Below are 20,214 nucleotides of genomic sequence, written 5' to 3' on the forward strand. Positions count from 1 at the left end.
GGGCGAGTGGTAACCCTTTCTTCCCAACAGTCTGCAAAAGCTGAGGCATTGGCAGTGCCTGAAATCATAGCAGCTCTCCCCACCATAGACCAAGTATTTTATTCCCCCTCTATTAAAATGTAAAACTGGCATTCCCTCTCCTCTGCTTCCCCTTCTGTAAAGACTCAGCTGCTAGGACACTGGTTTTACTAAAGCTCCATGCCAATGATGCAACCCCAGCCCTCGGAGACATTCACAGCATCCCCCCAGTAACAGCTCCTCCTCCACACTGCCCCAAGTCCCACTGGATGGAGGGCAGCATCCACCTACTCACTAGAGAGCAACTCATTTGCACCAAACTCCCATAAATTCCTAATGTCTGAATCTCTTTTATTGGTCCTGTAAGAAGGGGCTTATTGAATTATTAACTTTATGTCCATAGTAAGAAGCTCGAGGTGGCACAGAAAATGAGCCTCTTATGCTCTCCTTTCTAACTAAAGCAGGAGTCAGACCCAGTGGTTCATGCAATCAGATCATCCCTCCACAGTGCTTGAGGCATGAGCAGTAATTAAAGAAGAGCAGATTCATTGATGAGAGGTACTAGAGGAATCAAGCTTTGAAAAGTACCAAGGTTTGCATTCATGTGACACCAGACACTCTAGAGCCCTTGACTGCTGCCCATGAAAACATAAGAATACTTTTAACATCCCTCTGCCTCCAGGGTACTGTGCACAGCTAAAACCATGACTGACAGAGGGTTTGGCCATGTCATTTTCTGCCTGAGGACCAGGCATTCAGAAAATGCTCATCAGGGGCACCACCACCGTGTACTCACGAGTGTGCATGTCCTTGAGAATGTTATCCCAAGATAAACAGAAGTGGAAAAAGCAAAGGTGCAAATGTAAAAGTGGCATCTGTTTTTGAGTAATATTGTAGTACTAAGCAGAGCTAAAATTATCTTCTGAGCTTACTGGAAAATGATAACTTGTTTAAAAAATGTGGTCACATCCACCAAGTCCTAATTGCAAGTTATTAATGTGAAAACACAGACAATCTCCAAGTATTGTAAACCCAGCTCCTGTTCATCCAGATAGAGAAGCTGAGCTGCTGACCCTGGCTGTGCTTCTAAAACCAGTCTAATTTTTCACTGACAATACTTACAGCCTAAATTACACTCACTGCCATCTCATTTTCTGCTCTGTCCGGGTTATCTTCCCCCCACTGACTGCATTTGAAGGAGCAAGCTTCAGAGGAGAGGTTTTTCTCTGGCTTTGTGGCTCCCACTCAGAAAGAAACACACACCTGTGACTCACATGGCATAGTCTTTACTTCTGGTTCAAGATACAGCTCCTTCACATGAAGGGAAAGGTTCTGATGGGATCAGTGAGTGATGACAGATGCTGATCTATCCCAGCTGGATATGGCTCAGTACAGCAAAGGCAACTTTGGGTCAGGTGAGTGAGGTGGTGATGAGAGGGGTAAGTCAGAGCCAGGCAGCATGCTGCTTTGGGAGCCCTGCACCATGGTCAGCATGACTACCCTGCTGTCTGCTTTCCCAGCCAAGACAAATCCTAAACTGAGGCAGATGTGAGATCAGTAACATTTATGGTACATTTAGCTACAGCTCAAGTGGATGATTGCATTTCAAACACATCACCAGTTCCAGTTGAGGCTGCTCTGCTTAGGATGCACTACTTGCTTACAAGAAATCAAACTATTGTTTCCCCACCATTCATCATCATAAGACAAGACTGTCCTTCAAAATTATGATCCTTGAACAGCAGCTACAACAATTATTACCCACAGCAACAAGAGGATAGAACTGATCCAAGGAAAAAGGTTGATGTCAGACCCCAAATCTGTTGAGATAACGAAGTTTATAAAAAGAGGAAGAAAAGATTTTGATTTAACAGGGTTTTTGCTACTAGAATTGATTAAGTATTTCCTCTGGCTCCAGAGGGTTTCTGGTGAGCCCTTATGTACAGAGACATTTTTTAAAGGACAGAAAGTTTCCATACTTCCTCACAGGGAATCCACAAAGTATCCTCTAGAAACACCTTTTTCTAACTGAATTAACCCAAAAAAGGATTTTGTTTCAGGGTAGGTAGGAGCCAATCACATAAGTATATTGGGTGCTTTGACACTAAAAGAATGCAGAATTTCAGACTTTCAAAGCAAACCTTTATGAAAGCCCAGAGCAATCAAAATCTAATCCATAGATACAATTTTAAAAGAGGATGAGATGGATAAAATCCTGAGCATGTGGAACCATCTCTTTACTTGCATTTTCTACTCCAGAGAGTCATCTTTCCATTGCAGAAGTGCCTGTAGCATTCTTTCTGCCCCACAGACAGGAGAGGGTTTCTGTGATAGTGTCTCTAGCCATATCTGACCCCAAGGGCACCACAGATTCCCAAAGGGCAATATATCCTGCATGTTTGTTCAGCCTGTTTCAAGAGCTGGAGAATTTCACCTATTTTCCAATTGAATTCAGTCTCTGACGGTAGGAATCATGCCAGCTCAACATTTCAACCTAATTTACAGACAGTCCTTCATACTGGAAAGAGAAGACAAGTGGAAAAGCAGCTGAACAAACAGCAATCCTTAGGGATAACAAACAAGGCAAAACCCAGTGGATTTGACTCTAACTAATCACATCCCTTGTCAGCAAAAACTCTGGAAAGCCTGTTGTCCCATGTGAGTGCACCCACCGTGCTTCTGCATCACTAACTTCGACTTTCCCTCTTTTCAAATCACTGTCTCTTGTGTCAGCCCCACTCTGCTGCTGTTATTACTGATGCTGAAGGAATTCGATAGCCATTAACCGCTAAACCTAGACTAGCAGGAGCCAACTGTTACCAATACAGCCATCTCCAAAAAAAACACAAACAGCACCAGCAGGCTGACAGATTTTAAGGACTGTTTCATGTGTTCTACAGCAAAGAACAAAGTATCTTGCCTGACAATTTTCCATGTGTTTTTTAATAAATAATGATCACAGAGCCATTTAGCATTCAGCACAAACACGTACCTGACTGCACGCTCAAACAGCTTTGCTGGAGGTCAAATCAAGACTTCAGGGTTTGAGGTAGGAAGAGGCACCCAGCATCCCCTCTCTTTACAGAGCTCATAATTTAACTTTTTCACTTTTTTTTTCACTTTTCATAATTTCACAATTTCCATCTTATTTCTTTGACCTGAAGTTTTTTGTTTGTTTGTTTGTTTTTTGTTTGGTTTTTTTTGTTTGTTTTTTTTTAATATTTGGGCTTTTTGTCCCCTAGCACTTTCATGGAGGAACACAAATATGGACAGAAGGGAGTTGGAGTCATGGCTTGTCTCAGGAAATTCTCAGTGTCAACACCCAATGCAAAACTTCACAGCAAGTACTTCACATCCAGTGATCTGAAGCACTGAATGTTTGGTGGTTTACTCAAGATCAGCCTGACTCAATCAGTGGCTCCCACTGGAAATCAGAGATTAGACCACCCAGTTTTCAGAGATGCTTCTACTAATCTCTGTAAACAGGCTTGCTAGATTAAGCAAACCTCTGTTGATCATCCAGCATTGGCTTCTGCTTGGACATAATCATTCTGCTAAAAATGTCACAAAAGGGTCTCCTTACAGGACTACTACAAAAATTAACATTCAGCCAGAAATAAGATTACTCCATGGCTGTGAATATATCACCCTCAAAACACATTCAAATCCAGCAACGAAATGAATTCAAGCTGGCTCTTGTGATAATAGAGAACATTTCCAGTCAAATTTGGCCCCATTATATCAATCCTGCATGGGTTTTGTATACTTTATCCAGCAAGCATGACATGGTTTTTACTGACAGTTCTCTCAAAAATCTAGCAAGGTGTTTAGTTGGAGAGCTGATTATCACATAATTGGGATTTTTTTATTTTTCAAGATTCTGCAGTTGATAAAGTTCCTCTTCCAGCTGGGAAGCCTTCAGCTTTGGATCAGACTGTAGAAGAGAAGATAAGCCCTCAGTGTGTTACAATGAAAGTTTGGCTGTATGCACTACAAAGATATTCAGAGGTGTGTAAAAGGAACTCCAGTAAAGGGGTTACTACAATAAAACACCACTTCTTCAACGAGAAGCATGTCTGCAAACAGCAGAAAGAGAGGTGAGTCTCAAACTACAGCTTTGGTTTATGACTGTGTAAAAAGCATTGCACATACCACCATTGTTTCCTTTCAACTTTTTAAGTCTACACAGAATAAATACTGAAATGAATAATTCAAATTTGACTGGAGAAGTCAGGTCACTCACTTGAGCCATCAGCCCAACCACAGCACTCCACCCTGCCACAAAAGCACATCACTGTCTGGAGATGGGAGTCCTCACACAAAGATTATTACACTAGCAGTAAAAAGAACCAGTGCTTTGAAGTTGCTAGTAGGCATCTAATCTCCAAAATGGTCACCTACAGATTAGGAAAGCGCTGAGAAAAGATTTAGGCTTCTAGAAATCTCAAAGTAAATATCCAAGAAAATAAAGTTAGCAGTTTCTGCTATTTGACCAGCTCTGTTTGTTCAGTCATGTTCCAGTTCCAGAAGTGATGCAAGGAGCACTGTAAAATGCATTTATAGTGCTACTTGGCAGGGATGAAGAGTAGCTGCCCAGCTTTGATCTTTTTGGAAACTAGGCTGAGTAACCCATAGATGTTTTATTGGCCAGTCTCCTGCTTCCTTATTTAAGCAGATCAGAGAGCCCTGCCCTATTTGTTATCAACTATATGCTGGCAGGTCCAGTTTCGGGGAGTGAGAGCTACTACAAATTAAATACACATGGTATTGATTTTTAACTTGAGTGTTACCTGCCATGGAACATCCCAAGCCCAGCTCTAAAGAACTACTTAAGGGCTGTGCAGAATCAGCTGTCTTGGAGTTGGGCGCTCTTCACAAGCTCAAATGAAGCTGCATTTGGTGATTTGGGGAATGCTCAGGAAGAAAGATACTGCTCTTCAGCACAAGCTGTATCACATGGTCCAGGCACAGCAGAAGCCACCAAGTCCCACACATTTCCAAATCCTCCTGATTACAACATGAGGAGAGACTGAAACGGACCAGAGCAGAGCAGCATATGACGTCTCCCCCAAAATCTCACACTTACAGAAGCTCTTTGCTAAATGTTACCTAAATGACAAAGAAGCTTCATACCACAACTTCCACATCTTCCTTTTACCACTAGTCATAAAAAATGACCTAAAAATAGCAAGAAAATATTAAAAATGGCCATATGACAAACCAATAAGCCCCCTCTCTGACAGAGTCAACTCCTCGTTACATATCAAAGGCACAACATAATACAGCCTAAAGAAATCTTTCCAGGAAACAAAAAAAGCATTTCAAATGCCTCTCTTTTTTTATCGCTGTTTTTTTCAAGAAGTACTTACTGGCAGCTTCTTATGTCAATACAAAAGCTCTATTATAATCTTCAGTAAAAGCCAAATAATATTGATTAACTCTAAATTGCAGCATATCACAGCCATGTAATCGCCAGGAGAGATTTATCCAGATTAGCTAAACTGAACTCAAACTCCTAAATATACTTGTTTATGTGCGCATTCACTATCTTCTGATTTTGCTTCCATTCCAACATGTAAATTTGCAATGCAGTGTATGGCACTAGAGATGGAGCAACATCCCTAACTCCAGGGTGCTTTCACTTCAGAGGTTCTGTAGGAAGAAGTTGCCTAAACAGTTACATGTACCAGAGTTTGGGATTTAAGGGTACAAAGCATCAGGTAAATAAAATTACTCCACAGCCCTGAACCTAAAAGCTACTCTAGCAGAGAGACCAGATGCCAAGAAGAGACCTTTAAGAGCATCTTTGAGAGCAGTTCAACAAGGTGAGAGCTGGATGGAGCAGACATGTAAGGACACCACTCGCAACCCATTGCTATTTCCACTTACCATCAAACAAACCCTCTACAAATTTGTACTCCTGCCTTCCAACAAGAGCTGTATCTACAGGCTTTGTTTTTCAGCTGGACACATTGCAGACTGCCAGCTCAGACTGTGCTTCCTTTGAACCCTTACATGTCATCCATGCACGCACAAGACTTTGGTCATGTCTGGTGCACTTTTGCCAAGTCCACCAATAATCTTTCCCAAGGCTAACTTTTACATCAGGACATGACTAATTAGAGGAGGAATGGTTAATTTATTTATTTATTTTTATTTCTGGAAAGTCTTTTCATCCTTTGTTGGATATCAAAGAAGCACACAGTCCATTCCCACTATGTTCAGGCCTAGAAAAAGAGGTAATGAGATTTTTTTTTTTTTTTTATTTTTATGAACAGTGCTTATTAGTGTTTTTTTCCTAACCAGTCTAAGTTACACATTCAGAAGACAGTAATGTGATAAGACTACGTTTGGCCTATGGAATATTTGCTGAACTGCTAGCACCAAAGAGAGCAACTGAGCCGTATCCATGTCTTCTTCAACCTTGAAAATGCTGCTATATGTAATTTTTTTGTTTATTCCAAGTTCATGAAAGTGCCTGTAGATGAGAGACATAACACTATTTCAAACACCAGAGTCCTCCATGGAGACAAGGGGCAGACATTATGTACACATCCTAAGAGCTCGCTCGCTGGCAGCCCAGAGGATTGCCAGGGTAGCCCAAAGTCAGCATTCATTGTTGCGTTTCTTCTTACTTGGCTTTACTTTAAAAAGGATTAAACACATTGTTCTGCAAGAGAGATTTTGTTCTCTTCGGTGTCTTCAAGAAAGGCTGGTCTACTCTCCCACGGAAGGAAACAAAACAGCTCATGTTCTGCATTACACAAAGCACTTGTGCAATTCTTCCTTTTCTGACCTGCTCCATAGACTGCAAGAAAAATGAAATTTAAACCCTGTAGTATTCTGCTACATTGCAATGCAGCTGGAGCCATCAGCCTGCCATGTTTCCAGGACTGTAATCTGACTCTGAGTAAGCCAGATAGGTCAGATTGGCAGGAATTCCTTCAAGTAGATAAATCCCAGCATAGAAAAGAAAAATCCACTTGGCCCATGGCAGAAGGGGCAATCACATGCCAGCTCTTTAATTAAAATTACAGCAAGTCAAGTAGCTGATACTTTTCCCCTCTCCTGGTAAGGGGGATGAGACATTGTTCACAAGGGTGTTCTGTCGTGCCTCGCTGATCAACCGGCAGGCCAAGTCCAGGAAGAGTTTTTCCACATTATCCGATTCTTTTGCTGACGTTTCCAAATAGTACATGTCCTGTGCTTCAGAAAACTCTGCAGCTCTTTGCTGGGAGACTTCCCTCTTATCAGCTAAATCAATCTTATTACCTGCATTGATAAAATATTTTAGAAAAGGAGTTAATTTGATTTCAAAACCAAGAGAAACTGAGGTCTATAAAGGATAAATAAGAGTTTGGTTTGATAGATGTATGGACAGTGGTTTGGATATGTAACTCCTAGTGCTTGCTCTCCCCTCCAAATAATGAATTTCCTGAAACACCAGAGTCCATTTAACATCAGCTCATGTAATGAAATATGCCCTGTGAACATCCAAGCCAGTTTGCATTAATTTAGCACCAGTGCATCTGTTTGCTGCTATCAACCAACATTAAAGGATTTCCATGCTAACATCTATTGAAAGATCTCCTGTGCTTGCTCTGAGGAGCACTTAAAATGCCAATTATAGCATATGAGACACTAAATGTGATCTTCATTAGAGCTTTTTAAAAAGCCTGGCATGGAAAGAAGGTTCCCTATTTCAATATTCCAGAATAGGATTTGGCTGTGGAGGCTGGAAAAGGGATGGGCTTGGGTGGCACTTGCAGAGTGAAGGTGGGGTGAGAAACCAGCCCTTTGGTTTGGAGAGATCTGTCTAGCAGACAGTTGATTAAAGCCTCAAGCAAGCATCTGATACGATTATACACTATTGCTGGCCACTTAACTTCAAACGTGATGTTCCTGCCATAAATTAATCTTACAACAAAGGTAACAGACCAGGACCCGCAATAACAGGACGCTCTGTTCACAGACTCAGCAGGTTCAGGAGGAAACCTCTCCTGGCCCCACTCCTAACAGCAATTTTGTGAGAGCTCATGGGAGGAAAAGGTGGTGTTTCCACCAGCAAGCCTTCTCTCATTGCCTTCCCCTCATTGGAGATATTTCCCAATAAAGCAGTGTCCTGGACCCACTGAATGCACTGAAGTTACCCTTCTAAACAGATCATCACTCATCACAAGTGATTTATGGGTGTCACCATCTTCAAAGCATGTGTTATGACAAAAATATGATTTATATGTTGTGCTGTAGATGCTAGCAATTAACTTAATGTTCACTGAAAAAAATTAATGTACATTTGTTAGTCATTTATTAATTATTTCTGCACCATTTGTACCCAGGCCATACTCATGGAGTTTCTTGTGTGAAAGCTCTACAAACCCCACAGCTTACTTGAAGTAGCACTGGGGCATGTTAAACTCAAAAAAAATTTTTCAATTTTAAAATACACTTTTAGACACCTCTTACAATGACCTAGATTTTTTTCATTTAAATAGCAAACTATTAAAGGTGATACTGTAGCATGAAACTTCTTAGCTTTTCCCAAGTTATTTTTCCACTGTTCTTTATATATTCTTGGACCTTTAAAAGCCAAGTCCCAACTATGAGATGCTGAAAGCAGAGTATGGAAAAGCACTGGTAGGCAAAATAACCTTCCCCTCGCTTGTAGCAGACAGATGGCCTGAGGTCTGTTTTGCCTTGAGTTGAAGCTCTACAGATTAATATAACATTCCGATGTTTATTTTTAGTCTCCCCAAAATCCATGCAAGAACATCCAGTTTTCCAGCTCTGCCCCACCTATGAATGCTATGATCCACACAAGTGATGCAGCTCCCAGATTCTGACCACATAGGACTGGTTGTTCCACACCTATGGAGTATAATAAACTACAGACATCACCAGCCCGAGCAGGTCCTCACTTATTTGTGGAGATCTGAGCTTGGAGTCACAAGGGGAACAGCTCCATTCTTAGCTCAGTGGTAGCTGCACCATCAGCAGTCCCTTATGGGATCGACTGGTGGGAAGCATCCCTCCTCTAAGGCAGGCAACGGCCTTAGCCCCAAAACAGGAGTACACTTCAGGAGGTGGCTGTGGCACCCCGAACTCTACCCTGAGCACCCTGGGCTATGTGCAGAAGGAAAGGTCCCTGCACTGGGCTCAAGGCAGGTCCAGCTGGCCCCTCAGGCCAGGGTGTCTTACCCACGAGCACGGTGATGACCTTGTTGCTGGCGTACTGCTCGATCTCCCGCAGCCACTCGGGCAGGCAGCGGAAGGACTCCTCGCAGGTGATGTCATAGGTCAGGATCAGCGCGTTGGCGCTGCGGTAGTAGCTCTGCGTGATGGACCGGAACCGCTCCTGGCCCGCCGTGTCCCAGATCTGCAGCTTTGGCCAGAGAAAGGAAGGGTGGTCAACAGCAAAAAAAAAAAAAAAAAAAAAAAAAAAAAAAAAAAAAAAAAAAAATTATTTAATTTTTTATTATATTATATTTTTTTATTTGATAGCAACACCATTTTGACCTAAAAATCCCTTCAGGGTAAAACCAATGTGAGGAAAGCACTTTGCTCTTCTCTCTTTGGCTTCCCTTCCCCCAGCGTTATTTGTTTCTGTTCCTGCACTTGTGGATTGAAATGCAAGGCACAAAGTCAGCTGGCACGGGGAGCTGCAGGTCTGTCAGCTTCCATGCAACTTCTAGCATCTCCCTCTGCAGTGGGCAGAACTGCCAGCCTGAAGGGGCTGGAGGGGGAAAGTCACTTCTCCCACCCCTGATGTCTAAAAACAGCAGCTTCCATTCCCAAGAAGGAATAAGAATGCCTCTTCTCTAGCTCATGAGCTGGTTGCAGTTATCCAGAGTATTTTTGGAGTTTATTGGAAGAAGCCAGGCAGATCAAAATCCCCTCACAACTGCACAGTGCTCTCTCAGCTCATTGGGCAGTGAGCTTTGGTAGCTGCTCATGTCTGGAAAAGCTTGCACACAGCTTTCATACTAACGAGTCCCTCTCCACTGAGTTTATAATGCTATTTCAAAAGCTGGAAAGTATTTTTCCCCAGAAATCCACAATTTATTTTCAAATCTGAAAACTCTTTTGGTAAACAGCTCTGCTCCCTCATTCTGGAGCCCAGCAGACATGCAGGGGAGGCTGCCCAGCACAGAGGCAAGAGAGCCACAGCTTGGGCACTGCTAAATGAGCTAGCATCCAGACCAGCTCTTTTCTCTGACTCATTCCTGCTTTCCCCTCTCATTAAATGTTTATTCTCACAAGCACTGCTTACTCAAAAAGTTTCAGCTACAAGACCACTGAAAGCTGTTTGCCTTCCAGATTCCAGAAGGCTCATTCCAATGCCCAAATGTATCCTACTAAGATCCTACCAAGGCTTGGTCACTGAAACTCTAATTTACTGCACTGGTGGGGGCAGGAGAGGGACTTTAAAACCCAGTATTGGCCATGTGAAATAAAGATACACCAGATAGCACTTGCTAAGGTTATGTGACACACAATCCTGCCCCAAGGTGATTCAGAGAGGACACTTGGGCATTCATCAGATACTTGCAGGGCAGCAGAGACTTTTCATTTAGCTTTCAGAGCTTCCCTGAACCACCCTTGCCCCTGAGATAGCTCATACTGGCACAACTACTTCCAATATTCTCTTAAGAACTTTCCACCCTCAGTCCAAATTAGCCTTAAAACAGGATTATATCACAGGAGCAACACTTCAAATGCAGACAAATCCTGAGGGTAAGTTCACCAGTACAAACCCCAGACCTCATATACTGGTGATGTTCTAAAGGTTCCAGCAGAATTTGACAGAGAACCAGATGTCCTAAACTTAGCAACACAACACCCCAATTTCGTCTTAAAACGCCTCTGTGGTGCTGTGGTACAGGTTAAAAAAAAAAACCCAGGGCTGAAAATCTGCTCAAGTCCACTGTTTCCATCCTATCACTTAAGCTTGAAAAGAGGTCTCGGTGTCACACTCAGCCACTGCCACACTGGGGCCACTCCTGCATTTGCTCACTATTGGGTTTGATAAAGACAGCAAGGGAAAAACTGTTGATTTTCACTTTGATGCCCCTGAATTTTATGCAGGCAGAGTAAATCCAGGAGCAGCTCAGAGACCATGGACACCTTGATATTAGAGGCTCAAATAACTGTACTTTTTTCTCATATCAGATACTACAGCACCTCAAGTGAAACCTCTACTAATGAACAAAGTGGTAGCAGCCAACATTTCTGGGCTCTGGAACCCAACCATGGACCCCATTAAAGCATGAGATTGGAGACCAATCTCATGCTTTGTGTGCTTTGGCCCAGGCAAAGTAGCTCTCTGCCAAGTGATGCTCAGGCTCAGTTTGGGAGTCAGCTCAGGACAAGGACAGTTTCCCAGAAGTGGTTTCCACCCTATTTTAGAGGGTGAAAGAGTTAAAAATATGTAGAACTTTGCCCTTTGCAGTTCAACCTGTTGGCTGAAACACAAATACTGTGATCAGCTCTGCTTCTCCCAAATCTGTAACTTGGCAGAAGTGGAAGATGAGCCTTCGTTGTGCAGAACCACACAAGTCTTGACATCTGTTCTCCCTAATGGCCATCTTGAGAGCTCACAGAAGATTTTCCTCAAGCACATCCCAGTGGGAATGCAACAAATTTCTGCTTACCAGAAACACAGTGAGCAAAGGCTGCACTGCAATGCTTCTTTGGGCTTCCTCAATCCAAGCCAGGCATGCCCTTACTGTCTCCTAAGCAAGGACAACAGTTTTGCAAGGTCTCCCTGTTCTGTTTTCTCCCCTCCAGTAGGTTCACTTTTACAATCTTGATAGTAACGGTGGGGAGGGGCACATGGATTATTAGACCCTGCATTGCCCAAGCCATGCCAGATAGCCCTGACCTTCCCAGAGCGTCTTCCAGCAGTGGAAGGGCTGCAGCAAGAAACCTCAGCTGTGGTACTGCCACATGAATATACATTTTAAATCGTCAGGCTCCTTACCTTTACTTTTTCACCATTTATCTCCACAGTTTTAATCATAAAGTCAACCCCAATCGTGGCTCCTTGCCCTGGTGGGAAAAGGCCCTGGAAGAAGACAAGAGTTTGATTAAACTTATTTGTACAACAAGACAAAAGTCTCATCAGGTGCCAATCCTCACCCTTTTCCATCTTCAAAACTATTCATCCCCTGTCACCTTCCCATGACACTGTCATCACATTTAGAGCGTGACATTTCCTCAGCATGAAAGTTACCATAAATTCAACCCTGTTGTGTTTTCCCTGCCTTATACATCCCTAAGTAGCAAGTCATTGATTTCAGAGGTAAGAACACAGGAAAAGAAAAGGAGGAAAAAAGAGAGGGGAAAAGCCCTTCTGTACAGTTGGAAGAAACAGGAAGGGTGAGGAGCTTCCATCCTACTTCCCAATGCATTGAAAAATGTGTGAACATCTGTGTGGGATGAGATGCATCTGCTGCCTTTTGCAACCCCACACATTTCCTTTTCCCTCTACAGCATCCTATGGCACCAATAGGCATAGCTCTCAACAGTGGGGTCACATCTCTGCACAGCATTTCAGGAGCAAAGCACAGAACCAGCCATCACCAGTGCCACAGCAATGGCAAGGGACAGATCAATGCTGGTGGTATTTGATTGCAGCACCATCAGAAAGGAGCAGCAGGAAACAAAATGAGAGCTTTTTGATTTCTAGTCTACCAAATCATGTTGATTTTGGGGCACATCTATCCCCTACAGCAGCTGTGCTGTCAAAGAACAAGCAGCAGAAGTTGCTAAAGATTTTTGCTGTTAACCTTTTGGGTATGACTAGCTTTATTGCCACTGACTGCTACATGCTTTTGAAAAGTGTCTAAAATCACTATAGCTTCAAAACTAAAACTAACAGTGAAGGGGAAATTCCTGACAATTTCTAGTGCAGAGTGCAACCAAAACTCCACAACTTGTGCTTTATGATGCATCATGCAAAGTCTTCCCTTGTCCTGGATCACAGAGGCTATTCTGCCACAAAAAAAGGCACTGAACTGACAGCTCAGGATCCAGATTATTTATTTTCTAATGACAAATAACAGGGAGCCCTTTGTGCAGCAAAGGTTGGGGAGCAGAGCAGAAGATATGTTGGTCTTACAACTGCCCCAGAACACCACTAAAACAGGAAGAGTTGTCCCGGTGGCTTTCAGAGGGGACTTTCCACCTTCAGAGAGAATGAGGTTTCTCCAACACAAGCTCCAGAACAGAGCCAGGTGCAGCACAAGATACAGACGTGCTGCATGTGCCAGTATGTCACTGTATGTGATGTATGATCACGGGTGTGAACAACAAAATGCTTTGGAGCTGTGACACTGGCAGAGCCCTCAGTGCAGAGCCACAGGCTCTAGACTCCCAAACCAGTGCTGTCCCCATCCCAACATCCCACAGTCCAAGAGGTGGCCACTCTTACCTGAGTGAAGCGACGGACTAAGCAGGTCTTCCCCACCCCGGCGTTGCCGATTAAAACAATTTTGAAGAGGAAATCATAATCTTCCATACTCATTTACGCAGCTGCAAGAGAGACAGAGAGCACAACACTGTGTGAATCAAGTCAGTGTGGACATTCTCTTTTATCCCTGCTGAACTTTATTACTCCAAACATTCAGAACAAAGGTCTCTTGGCACACATATGGCTCCTCAGATAAGGGAGAAGAGCACTGTTCACTCTGAGCCGGGGCATCCACGTAGTCAGAGTCAGCTGCTGTGAAACATTGGCCCCATTTTGGTTCTCCTGCAGTCTCACCTGGCTGCCCACAAGTTAGAGATGCTGGTTTTCAGGTCCTCCAAGCAGTGCTTCACAAACCTGAGACACTGATTCCTAGATGTTCCCAAATGTTTGTTTTGCTTTTAACTACATCAGCTCCAAAGGACAGCATGGACTTTGTCATATTGTCTGAGGGGACCATGTAATTTACTCATATTAGGGAAATATCCCAAGCCCCATCATGAGCTCCTTCAGGAGCACACTGGGTGCACACAGAGCAGGGCTTGGGCACATATGAGGGCAGAACAGGTAGGGGACTTCATTTTAAAACAAGAGCTCATGTGCTCAGTGTAGTGAAAAGTTGGGTAACAGCTTAGCTGAAGTACAAGAGGTTTTTAGAAGAGACTAAATAATATATGCTCTTAGGAATATTACTAATCTGGTAATTTTCTTTAGTTTTGTGAGGAATCTTGAGATTGCTCAAATGAGAAGTGAACAGAGAGGAACTTAGGGATTATCCAGAACACTCCATGCCCCAATCCAAACTCCTTGGCAGGATGCAGAGACTGATATTTCAGCAATGTCACAGGAGATGGGCAGGGTTGCCTACAGGGAGGAAGAGCCACACAGCTTCCTACACCACTGACAGCATGGGGAGGACCAAACAGACAAATGAAGAGCTGAGCTGCTGGCAAATGCATTTTCTGCAGTTGAGCAAGTTATGAGGGATAAGAATCCACACCTCCGTCCACCCCTGCCAACACTGGGCCCAGAAAACAGGTCTGTAACCTCCCAGGAAAGCGACAACAGCCAGAAGAGATTCAGCTACAGATTTTAGGCAGAAAGAAAAACCCAGAGATAAAGAAGCGAAGGACAGTGTCCAAATCCAGCTATGTCCAGGAGGATCCAGGTATTACACACAGCATCAAAGACCTGTCCTCAAGATATAGAAAAGAGACAGATGTACACACCACCAGTTCAGATACCGTGTAAGGTAAAACCAAAACATCAGTACCTAACCCACCAGTACCTACAGATTAGGCAAAGAATGAGGTGACAGAGTCAAAGATGGTAAGTGTAGCAGAAGTATGGGGCTGATGGGTGGGGAATGAGAGGAAAAATGTATTACGAAAGTGCTATCCTCAGGAAATCCCCAGATTGCTTAGAGGATTTCTACAGAGCTGAGGAAAGGAGCAAATGCAGGCTGGGTGAAATCAGCTTCTCACGCTCAGTCCAAAGTCAAGTTGCTGTCTCCCACTGCCTCCAAAGGTCCTTCCTTTGGAGGGTTCATTGTCACACACACCAGAAGGCTCCAGCTACAAAGTCCAATCCCACCAAACAGCTGTGATAGGCTTATAGTCAAACAATCAGAGAACACAAGATAAAGCTGAGAGTCTGTTTCTGCCTGGCAGGGAACACCAAAACAGCTCTGCAAGCACCACCACCAGTCTGGTGGACCTGAGGGCAGAAGAGGTAGAAGACTGACTCAGCTGCTTCACATCCATGTGGCCCTTGGCCTCTCCAACAGCCTAAAAAAAGGGTAACCACACCAATTAGTGACTAATGAGCTGCATCACATCAGCAGATGGTTAGTAGGAACACAGCTGAGTCACTGCATAGTCGTGTCACTTCAACCAGGTCAGGGACACGGTGCAGCACAGTGCCACTGAACAGTAGCAGCTGGAGGTGTCCCGAGGATGCTCTCACTTCACCCTGCTCCAACACACAAGTCCTTGCAGACCATTCCTCTCTTAGTACAGTGAAAAAGTGGGACCTTAAAAAACAGCCCCAAAAAAGCACTTTTTTTTTTCTCTGGGGATCTTACTTTGTGTAATCGTTTCATATCTCCGTGACTGGCTTTCCCAGAGTGAGACTGGATAACAATAGCAGTATTAAACACACATTGACAGTGCTCTTAAATAAAGACTAAATGTTAACATAAGGTTTCAAGGTTTCACACTGGCTTCTGCCATGCAGAAAAACATGATCCACCAAAAGCTATTTCAAGAGTAATAATACTCACGCAGCACTGCATAATTATTCCTGGGATTCTTCATACCCCAGAGGGTATGCTCCACCCAGAGAGATTTCAGTTCCATTACTTGCACCCTAAACAATCCAAAATTTATCTTCTTAGGAAGTTTAAAAATAAACTTTCTCTGCAGATCTTTGAGGTCAGAAATGCTAAATGGCTCAGACATACCCTAGAGTTATGTCTGATTCCCTTCATTAGGCTCTAGGACTAATCATATGTGATAGTGACCCCAAACGGGAACTGAAAGATAAGCCAAGACTATAAAACAAACCATGCAATGACGAGATTAAATGCCAGAACAGAGGAGATATAAGAAGTCAGGGCATGGGAAGGGAGAAAGCAAAGGAAGCAGCAAGGAAGAGTGAGCAGTGCTTTGTGAGGCAGAGTGGGCATGTGAAGCTGACCATGGCTGCCCTCTCATCCCAGCTGGTGTTCCTCCCTCTGAGTGCACACGCTGCCCCAGCGTACTGTCCATGCTGGACACACAGACACTGCACTGGCCACACTATGAGAGCCTCTCCTCCTGCATGCCAAGCCTTGCAGCCAAGTGACCTTTGCTGCTGACTCAGGCTCACACTACCCTCCCCTCTCCCCAGAGAAGATGTGTCTCAACCTCTACCCCACTTATCACAGCTGGGGAATGTGCATCTCAGCAATACAGCACATTGAATTACACACTTTAAAAAAACCCAAAACAAACACAGAGCACAACTTCTCTATTTGTTTTCTTGGGTTTTTTGGTGTGGCTTTAGGTTTTTTCTTCCCCTCTCTTTTCTTCTGTTTGCAGGTGCAAGGCTCTGTCTTGCATCTCTGCAGTGGTTTAAGGTGTTCAGGATGCAGCTGCCTGTCCCACCCTCTAGAGGAGACAAGATCCTGCAGTGAGGGCAGGAGATGGGATGCCAGTCCATGCCTCAGCCACTCCTCACCACATTCATTTAAATCAAAAACACTACAGCACAGACATGCCCTGTCATGACATGAAGCAGGAGTAGAGTCCAAACCTGGCAGCAGGACAGAAAATTTGGTTTCACAGCTGTTTTTCCCCAAGGCAGTTTATGCAGCTGGCATCCCAACTAGCCTCCGTGGGCTGTTCCTGCCAGCCTCACACAGGAGCACTTTTGTGGGGTTTTATTTCGTTTGTGTCACTGCTCTGCTTCACTCCATCATGCAACCCCACAAACAGTCACTCTGGACAGAACAAGAAGCCAGGATGGATAAATGGAAGCAGGGCGATAAGATTCATAGAATCATTAAGGTTGGAAAAGACTTCTAAGATCATCTAGTTCAGCACTGCCAAGTCCACCACTAAAGCATTTCCGCAACTGACACATCTACATGTTTTTCAAACACTTTCAGGGATGGTGAGACCACCACTTCCCTGGGCAGCCTGTTCCAGTGCTTCATTGCCCTTTTAGTGAGAAAAGTTTTCCTAATACCCAATCTAACTCTGTCCTGATGCAACTTGATGCTTCTCTCATCCTATTGCTTTTCACGTGAGAGAAAAGACTGACCTCTACTTTGCTACAGCCTCCTTTCAACCAGTTGTAGAATGAGAAGGTCTCCCTGAGCCTCCTTTTCTCCAGACTAAACAGCCCCAGCTCCCACAGCCACACTTCATCAGCCTTGTGCTCCAGACCCCTCATCAGTTCCATTGCCCTTCTCACGACATGCCCCAGAACCTCAGTGTTTCTCTATTTGGGCATAATGGTGCAATAAATGTTCTTGATATTCGTCAGTTATTAATTCCAATTCAACCAAAAGACCGGTGAGATCCACCCAAACCAAAAGCACCAGGGACTTTCACCTCTCCTCTCACCCAAGCTTGTACAAACAAGTTCCTGCTCCCATGTGACACCTGAAAAGGGAATGCAGAAGCAGTGGGCTGCTTTTCCCATGCTCATGTTCAGCTGCTGTTAACCAGCACCCCCCAGGTCCTTTTCCACCGAGCAGCTTCCCAGCCACTCTGCCCCCAGACTGTAATGCTGCCTGGGGTTGCTGTGATCTAAGTGCAGGACCCAGCACTTTGCCTTGTTGACACTCATACAGAGGTTCAGCTCCAGCTTGGCCTCAGATCCAGCCTGTCCAGATCCCTCTGCAGAGGGATTACAACCTAGTGCTGCAATTAGACACAGAGAAAGATCTGAAGCCTTTTCACTTGCTGGATCTAATCAGTAGCCCAGGGTAGGTTTTGATGTATTTATACAGTTTTCAATAAACAAGTATTTTCTGGTTTTCATCATCCAACAGATATAAACAAAAAAAAAAATTACCCAAACAGCTCAAGTTCAAACAGCAGCAGTTATGTATACAGATATTACATTGATTGCATACGCCACATGAGCCACAAAACTCAAAGCTAAGGCTAATATTTCAAGCAGAAAATTATTCCTCACAGGCCAGAAAATTGCAGGGAATTCAGGTCTGGACATGCTGCTGCATTACGTAACTCAGGATAAAATATTTTCATTTCCAAAGCACCTGCCAACCAAGCAGGCTCCTGCACTCAGCAAGCATGAGCCCAGCTCATGCCCTTCTGCAAATGAGCAGGCTGGATTTCCTTCTGCTTCCTTGCCCACCTTCCTCACTCCTCATCTTCACAGGGTTTAATTTCACTTCCATTCACACTAGAAAAATCAAGAGGGACTTAATTCCCAAGAAAGTCTGGATCAGGCATGCCTCTGTGCTGATGGTGGCAAAGTCACAAGTACATGGGATGCATGCTCTTGGCATGGTGCAACGTTAAAACTCCAGCAATGTCTTTTCCAAAATCAAGGGAGAAAAATTTATTGTAAGCACTTGGGGTTGCAGAGCTTGACATCTCTCAACTCCTCACACCATACCTCCATTGCAGATGAGCTAAATCCAGTTGCCTGTGGTCTGGCAACCCTAAAGATACCTCTTCAAGGAAGGGAGAAGGTCCCAACAGTGTTCAATAAATCCATTCAACACTTTCAGGAGGCATCAAACAACTATGCACATAGTGCAGGGAGGCATGGGGCTTCCCCATGCATGGCAGACCCAGCAACATTGGCTAATGAGCTGCTGATCATTCAGAAGTCTAGAAACATTTTAAAAAGTACATTTGGAAAAAAATCAGATGACGAAAGCCCTACCCTATAGAGAGATTCATGCTCCTCAGTGTTTTGCTCAGGATGTTTCTCCTACAGCAGCCAAGCAAGTTGAGTAAGTACAAGTTGCCATGTATCAGATGTAGGTTTTATCCCACAGATATATTTCTATACATAAAAGGAAAGCTAAGGCTGAAATGTCTTAGATCAATGACCATACAGAGCACATAGGGCGTTTCCTTACCCCTTTTGGCACCATGGAAAATTTGCAGCTCACTGAACTACTTTGCTCAGGTCATGGTTCACACATGAGTTGGCCTCCAGGACCCTGTGCAGGTACTACAGAGGAATTCAGTGACCAGAAATTACAGCTGCTTCACCCAAGAACAAGCAGGTAAATCCAGCACCAATATCATCTCAAAGAAGAGCCTGGAGCCAGAGCTCCAGAGAAAAGCACCACTCTGCTGTGGTGCTCTCACTTAAGACACCCCAGCCTCACCCCAGCCCATGGCTGAACACCAGAGGTAAGTGCCTGCAGACTGCCCTCTCCATCTGCCTGCTTGGCTTAACACAAGAGGTTACAGATCTCACACTCAGGAACAAGCTTTGGATTTTCACATATTCCAGGCATCCCCTGACAGTGAAAAGGATTTGTGTCCAGGTTCTCCACTTCTGAGTGAAGTCTTCAGGGGAGCTTTGCTACTACTGGTGTCAAGAGCAGTATTAACACACATTATTAATCCTTTTCGGTCGGATGATGGAAAGATGCGTTTGGGTTGGACGCATCCTTGAGGATCTCAGTGCCACCAAAGACCCTTCAAGAGAGATGAGGCAACTCCCAGCTTGCCTAGTGCAGTGTCCTCATCTAACTTTCCCACCTCCTGGAGGGAGAGGAGACTCAGACATTTGCGAACGTCAGTGTTGGGAACGGCCATGGAGTACTAAATATCACATGCAGACAGCAAGTTATATTCCATCACACACATCTGAGGATTTGACTGTTAATCAATAATAATTCTCCTCCCACAGATAAACTAACTAGATTTCTGTGTCACATAGGAATAATGAGGTACAGACAGTACTTACAAAATGATAAACAGAAAATTAGTTTCTTTAGGAATTAAAAAAAAACCCTGCTGACATGCACAGCCACAGTGCCTCAGTGGTGTCTGACCAAACCCCCAGGACACACATCATCTTCAGAAGCATGAGAACAGCCTGATGCTCCATTTACTGTCAGAATCTGAGTTCTCACTGCAAAAAAGTTGGTGCAATATTAACACATGCTTTTATGAACATCTTTTAAGACACGCCTGGAGATGGGGACAATACTGCATGCTCAAAACAACACTGCTTTGGTCTTGGCT

At 44.0% G+C, this 20,214-nt stretch overlaps 1 protein-coding gene across 2 annotated transcripts in view; it reads right to left on the reverse strand.

The window, feature by feature from the left end:
* Window positions 1-6,152: 6,152 nt before the first annotated feature.
* Window positions 6,153-20,214, reverse strand: part of RAB30 (RAB30, member RAS oncogene family) — a 37,938-nt gene continuing 23,876 nt past the window's right edge. For both annotated transcript variants that reach the window (XM_083855099.1, XM_083855100.1), the window contains exons 2-5: window positions 13,451-13,551; window positions 11,999-12,082; window positions 9,217-9,400; window positions 6,153-7,290 (exon numbers count right to left, since the gene is read on the reverse strand). In XM_083855099.1, the coding sequence (XP_083711225.1) occupies window positions 7,040-7,290; window positions 9,217-9,400; window positions 11,999-12,082; window positions 13,451-13,543 (612 nt within the window). In that variant the 5' untranslated portion in view covers window positions 13,544-13,551 and the 3' untranslated portion in view covers window positions 6,153-7,039. The remainder of the gene's footprint in view (window positions 7,291-9,216; window positions 9,401-11,998; window positions 12,083-13,450; window positions 13,552-20,214) is intronic.

This window comes from Zosterops lateralis (assembly GCF_965231275.1).
Source record: "Zosterops lateralis genome assembly, chromosome: 2".
Taxonomy (NCBI): Eukaryota; Metazoa; Chordata; class Aves; order Passeriformes; family Zosteropidae; genus Zosterops; species Zosterops lateralis.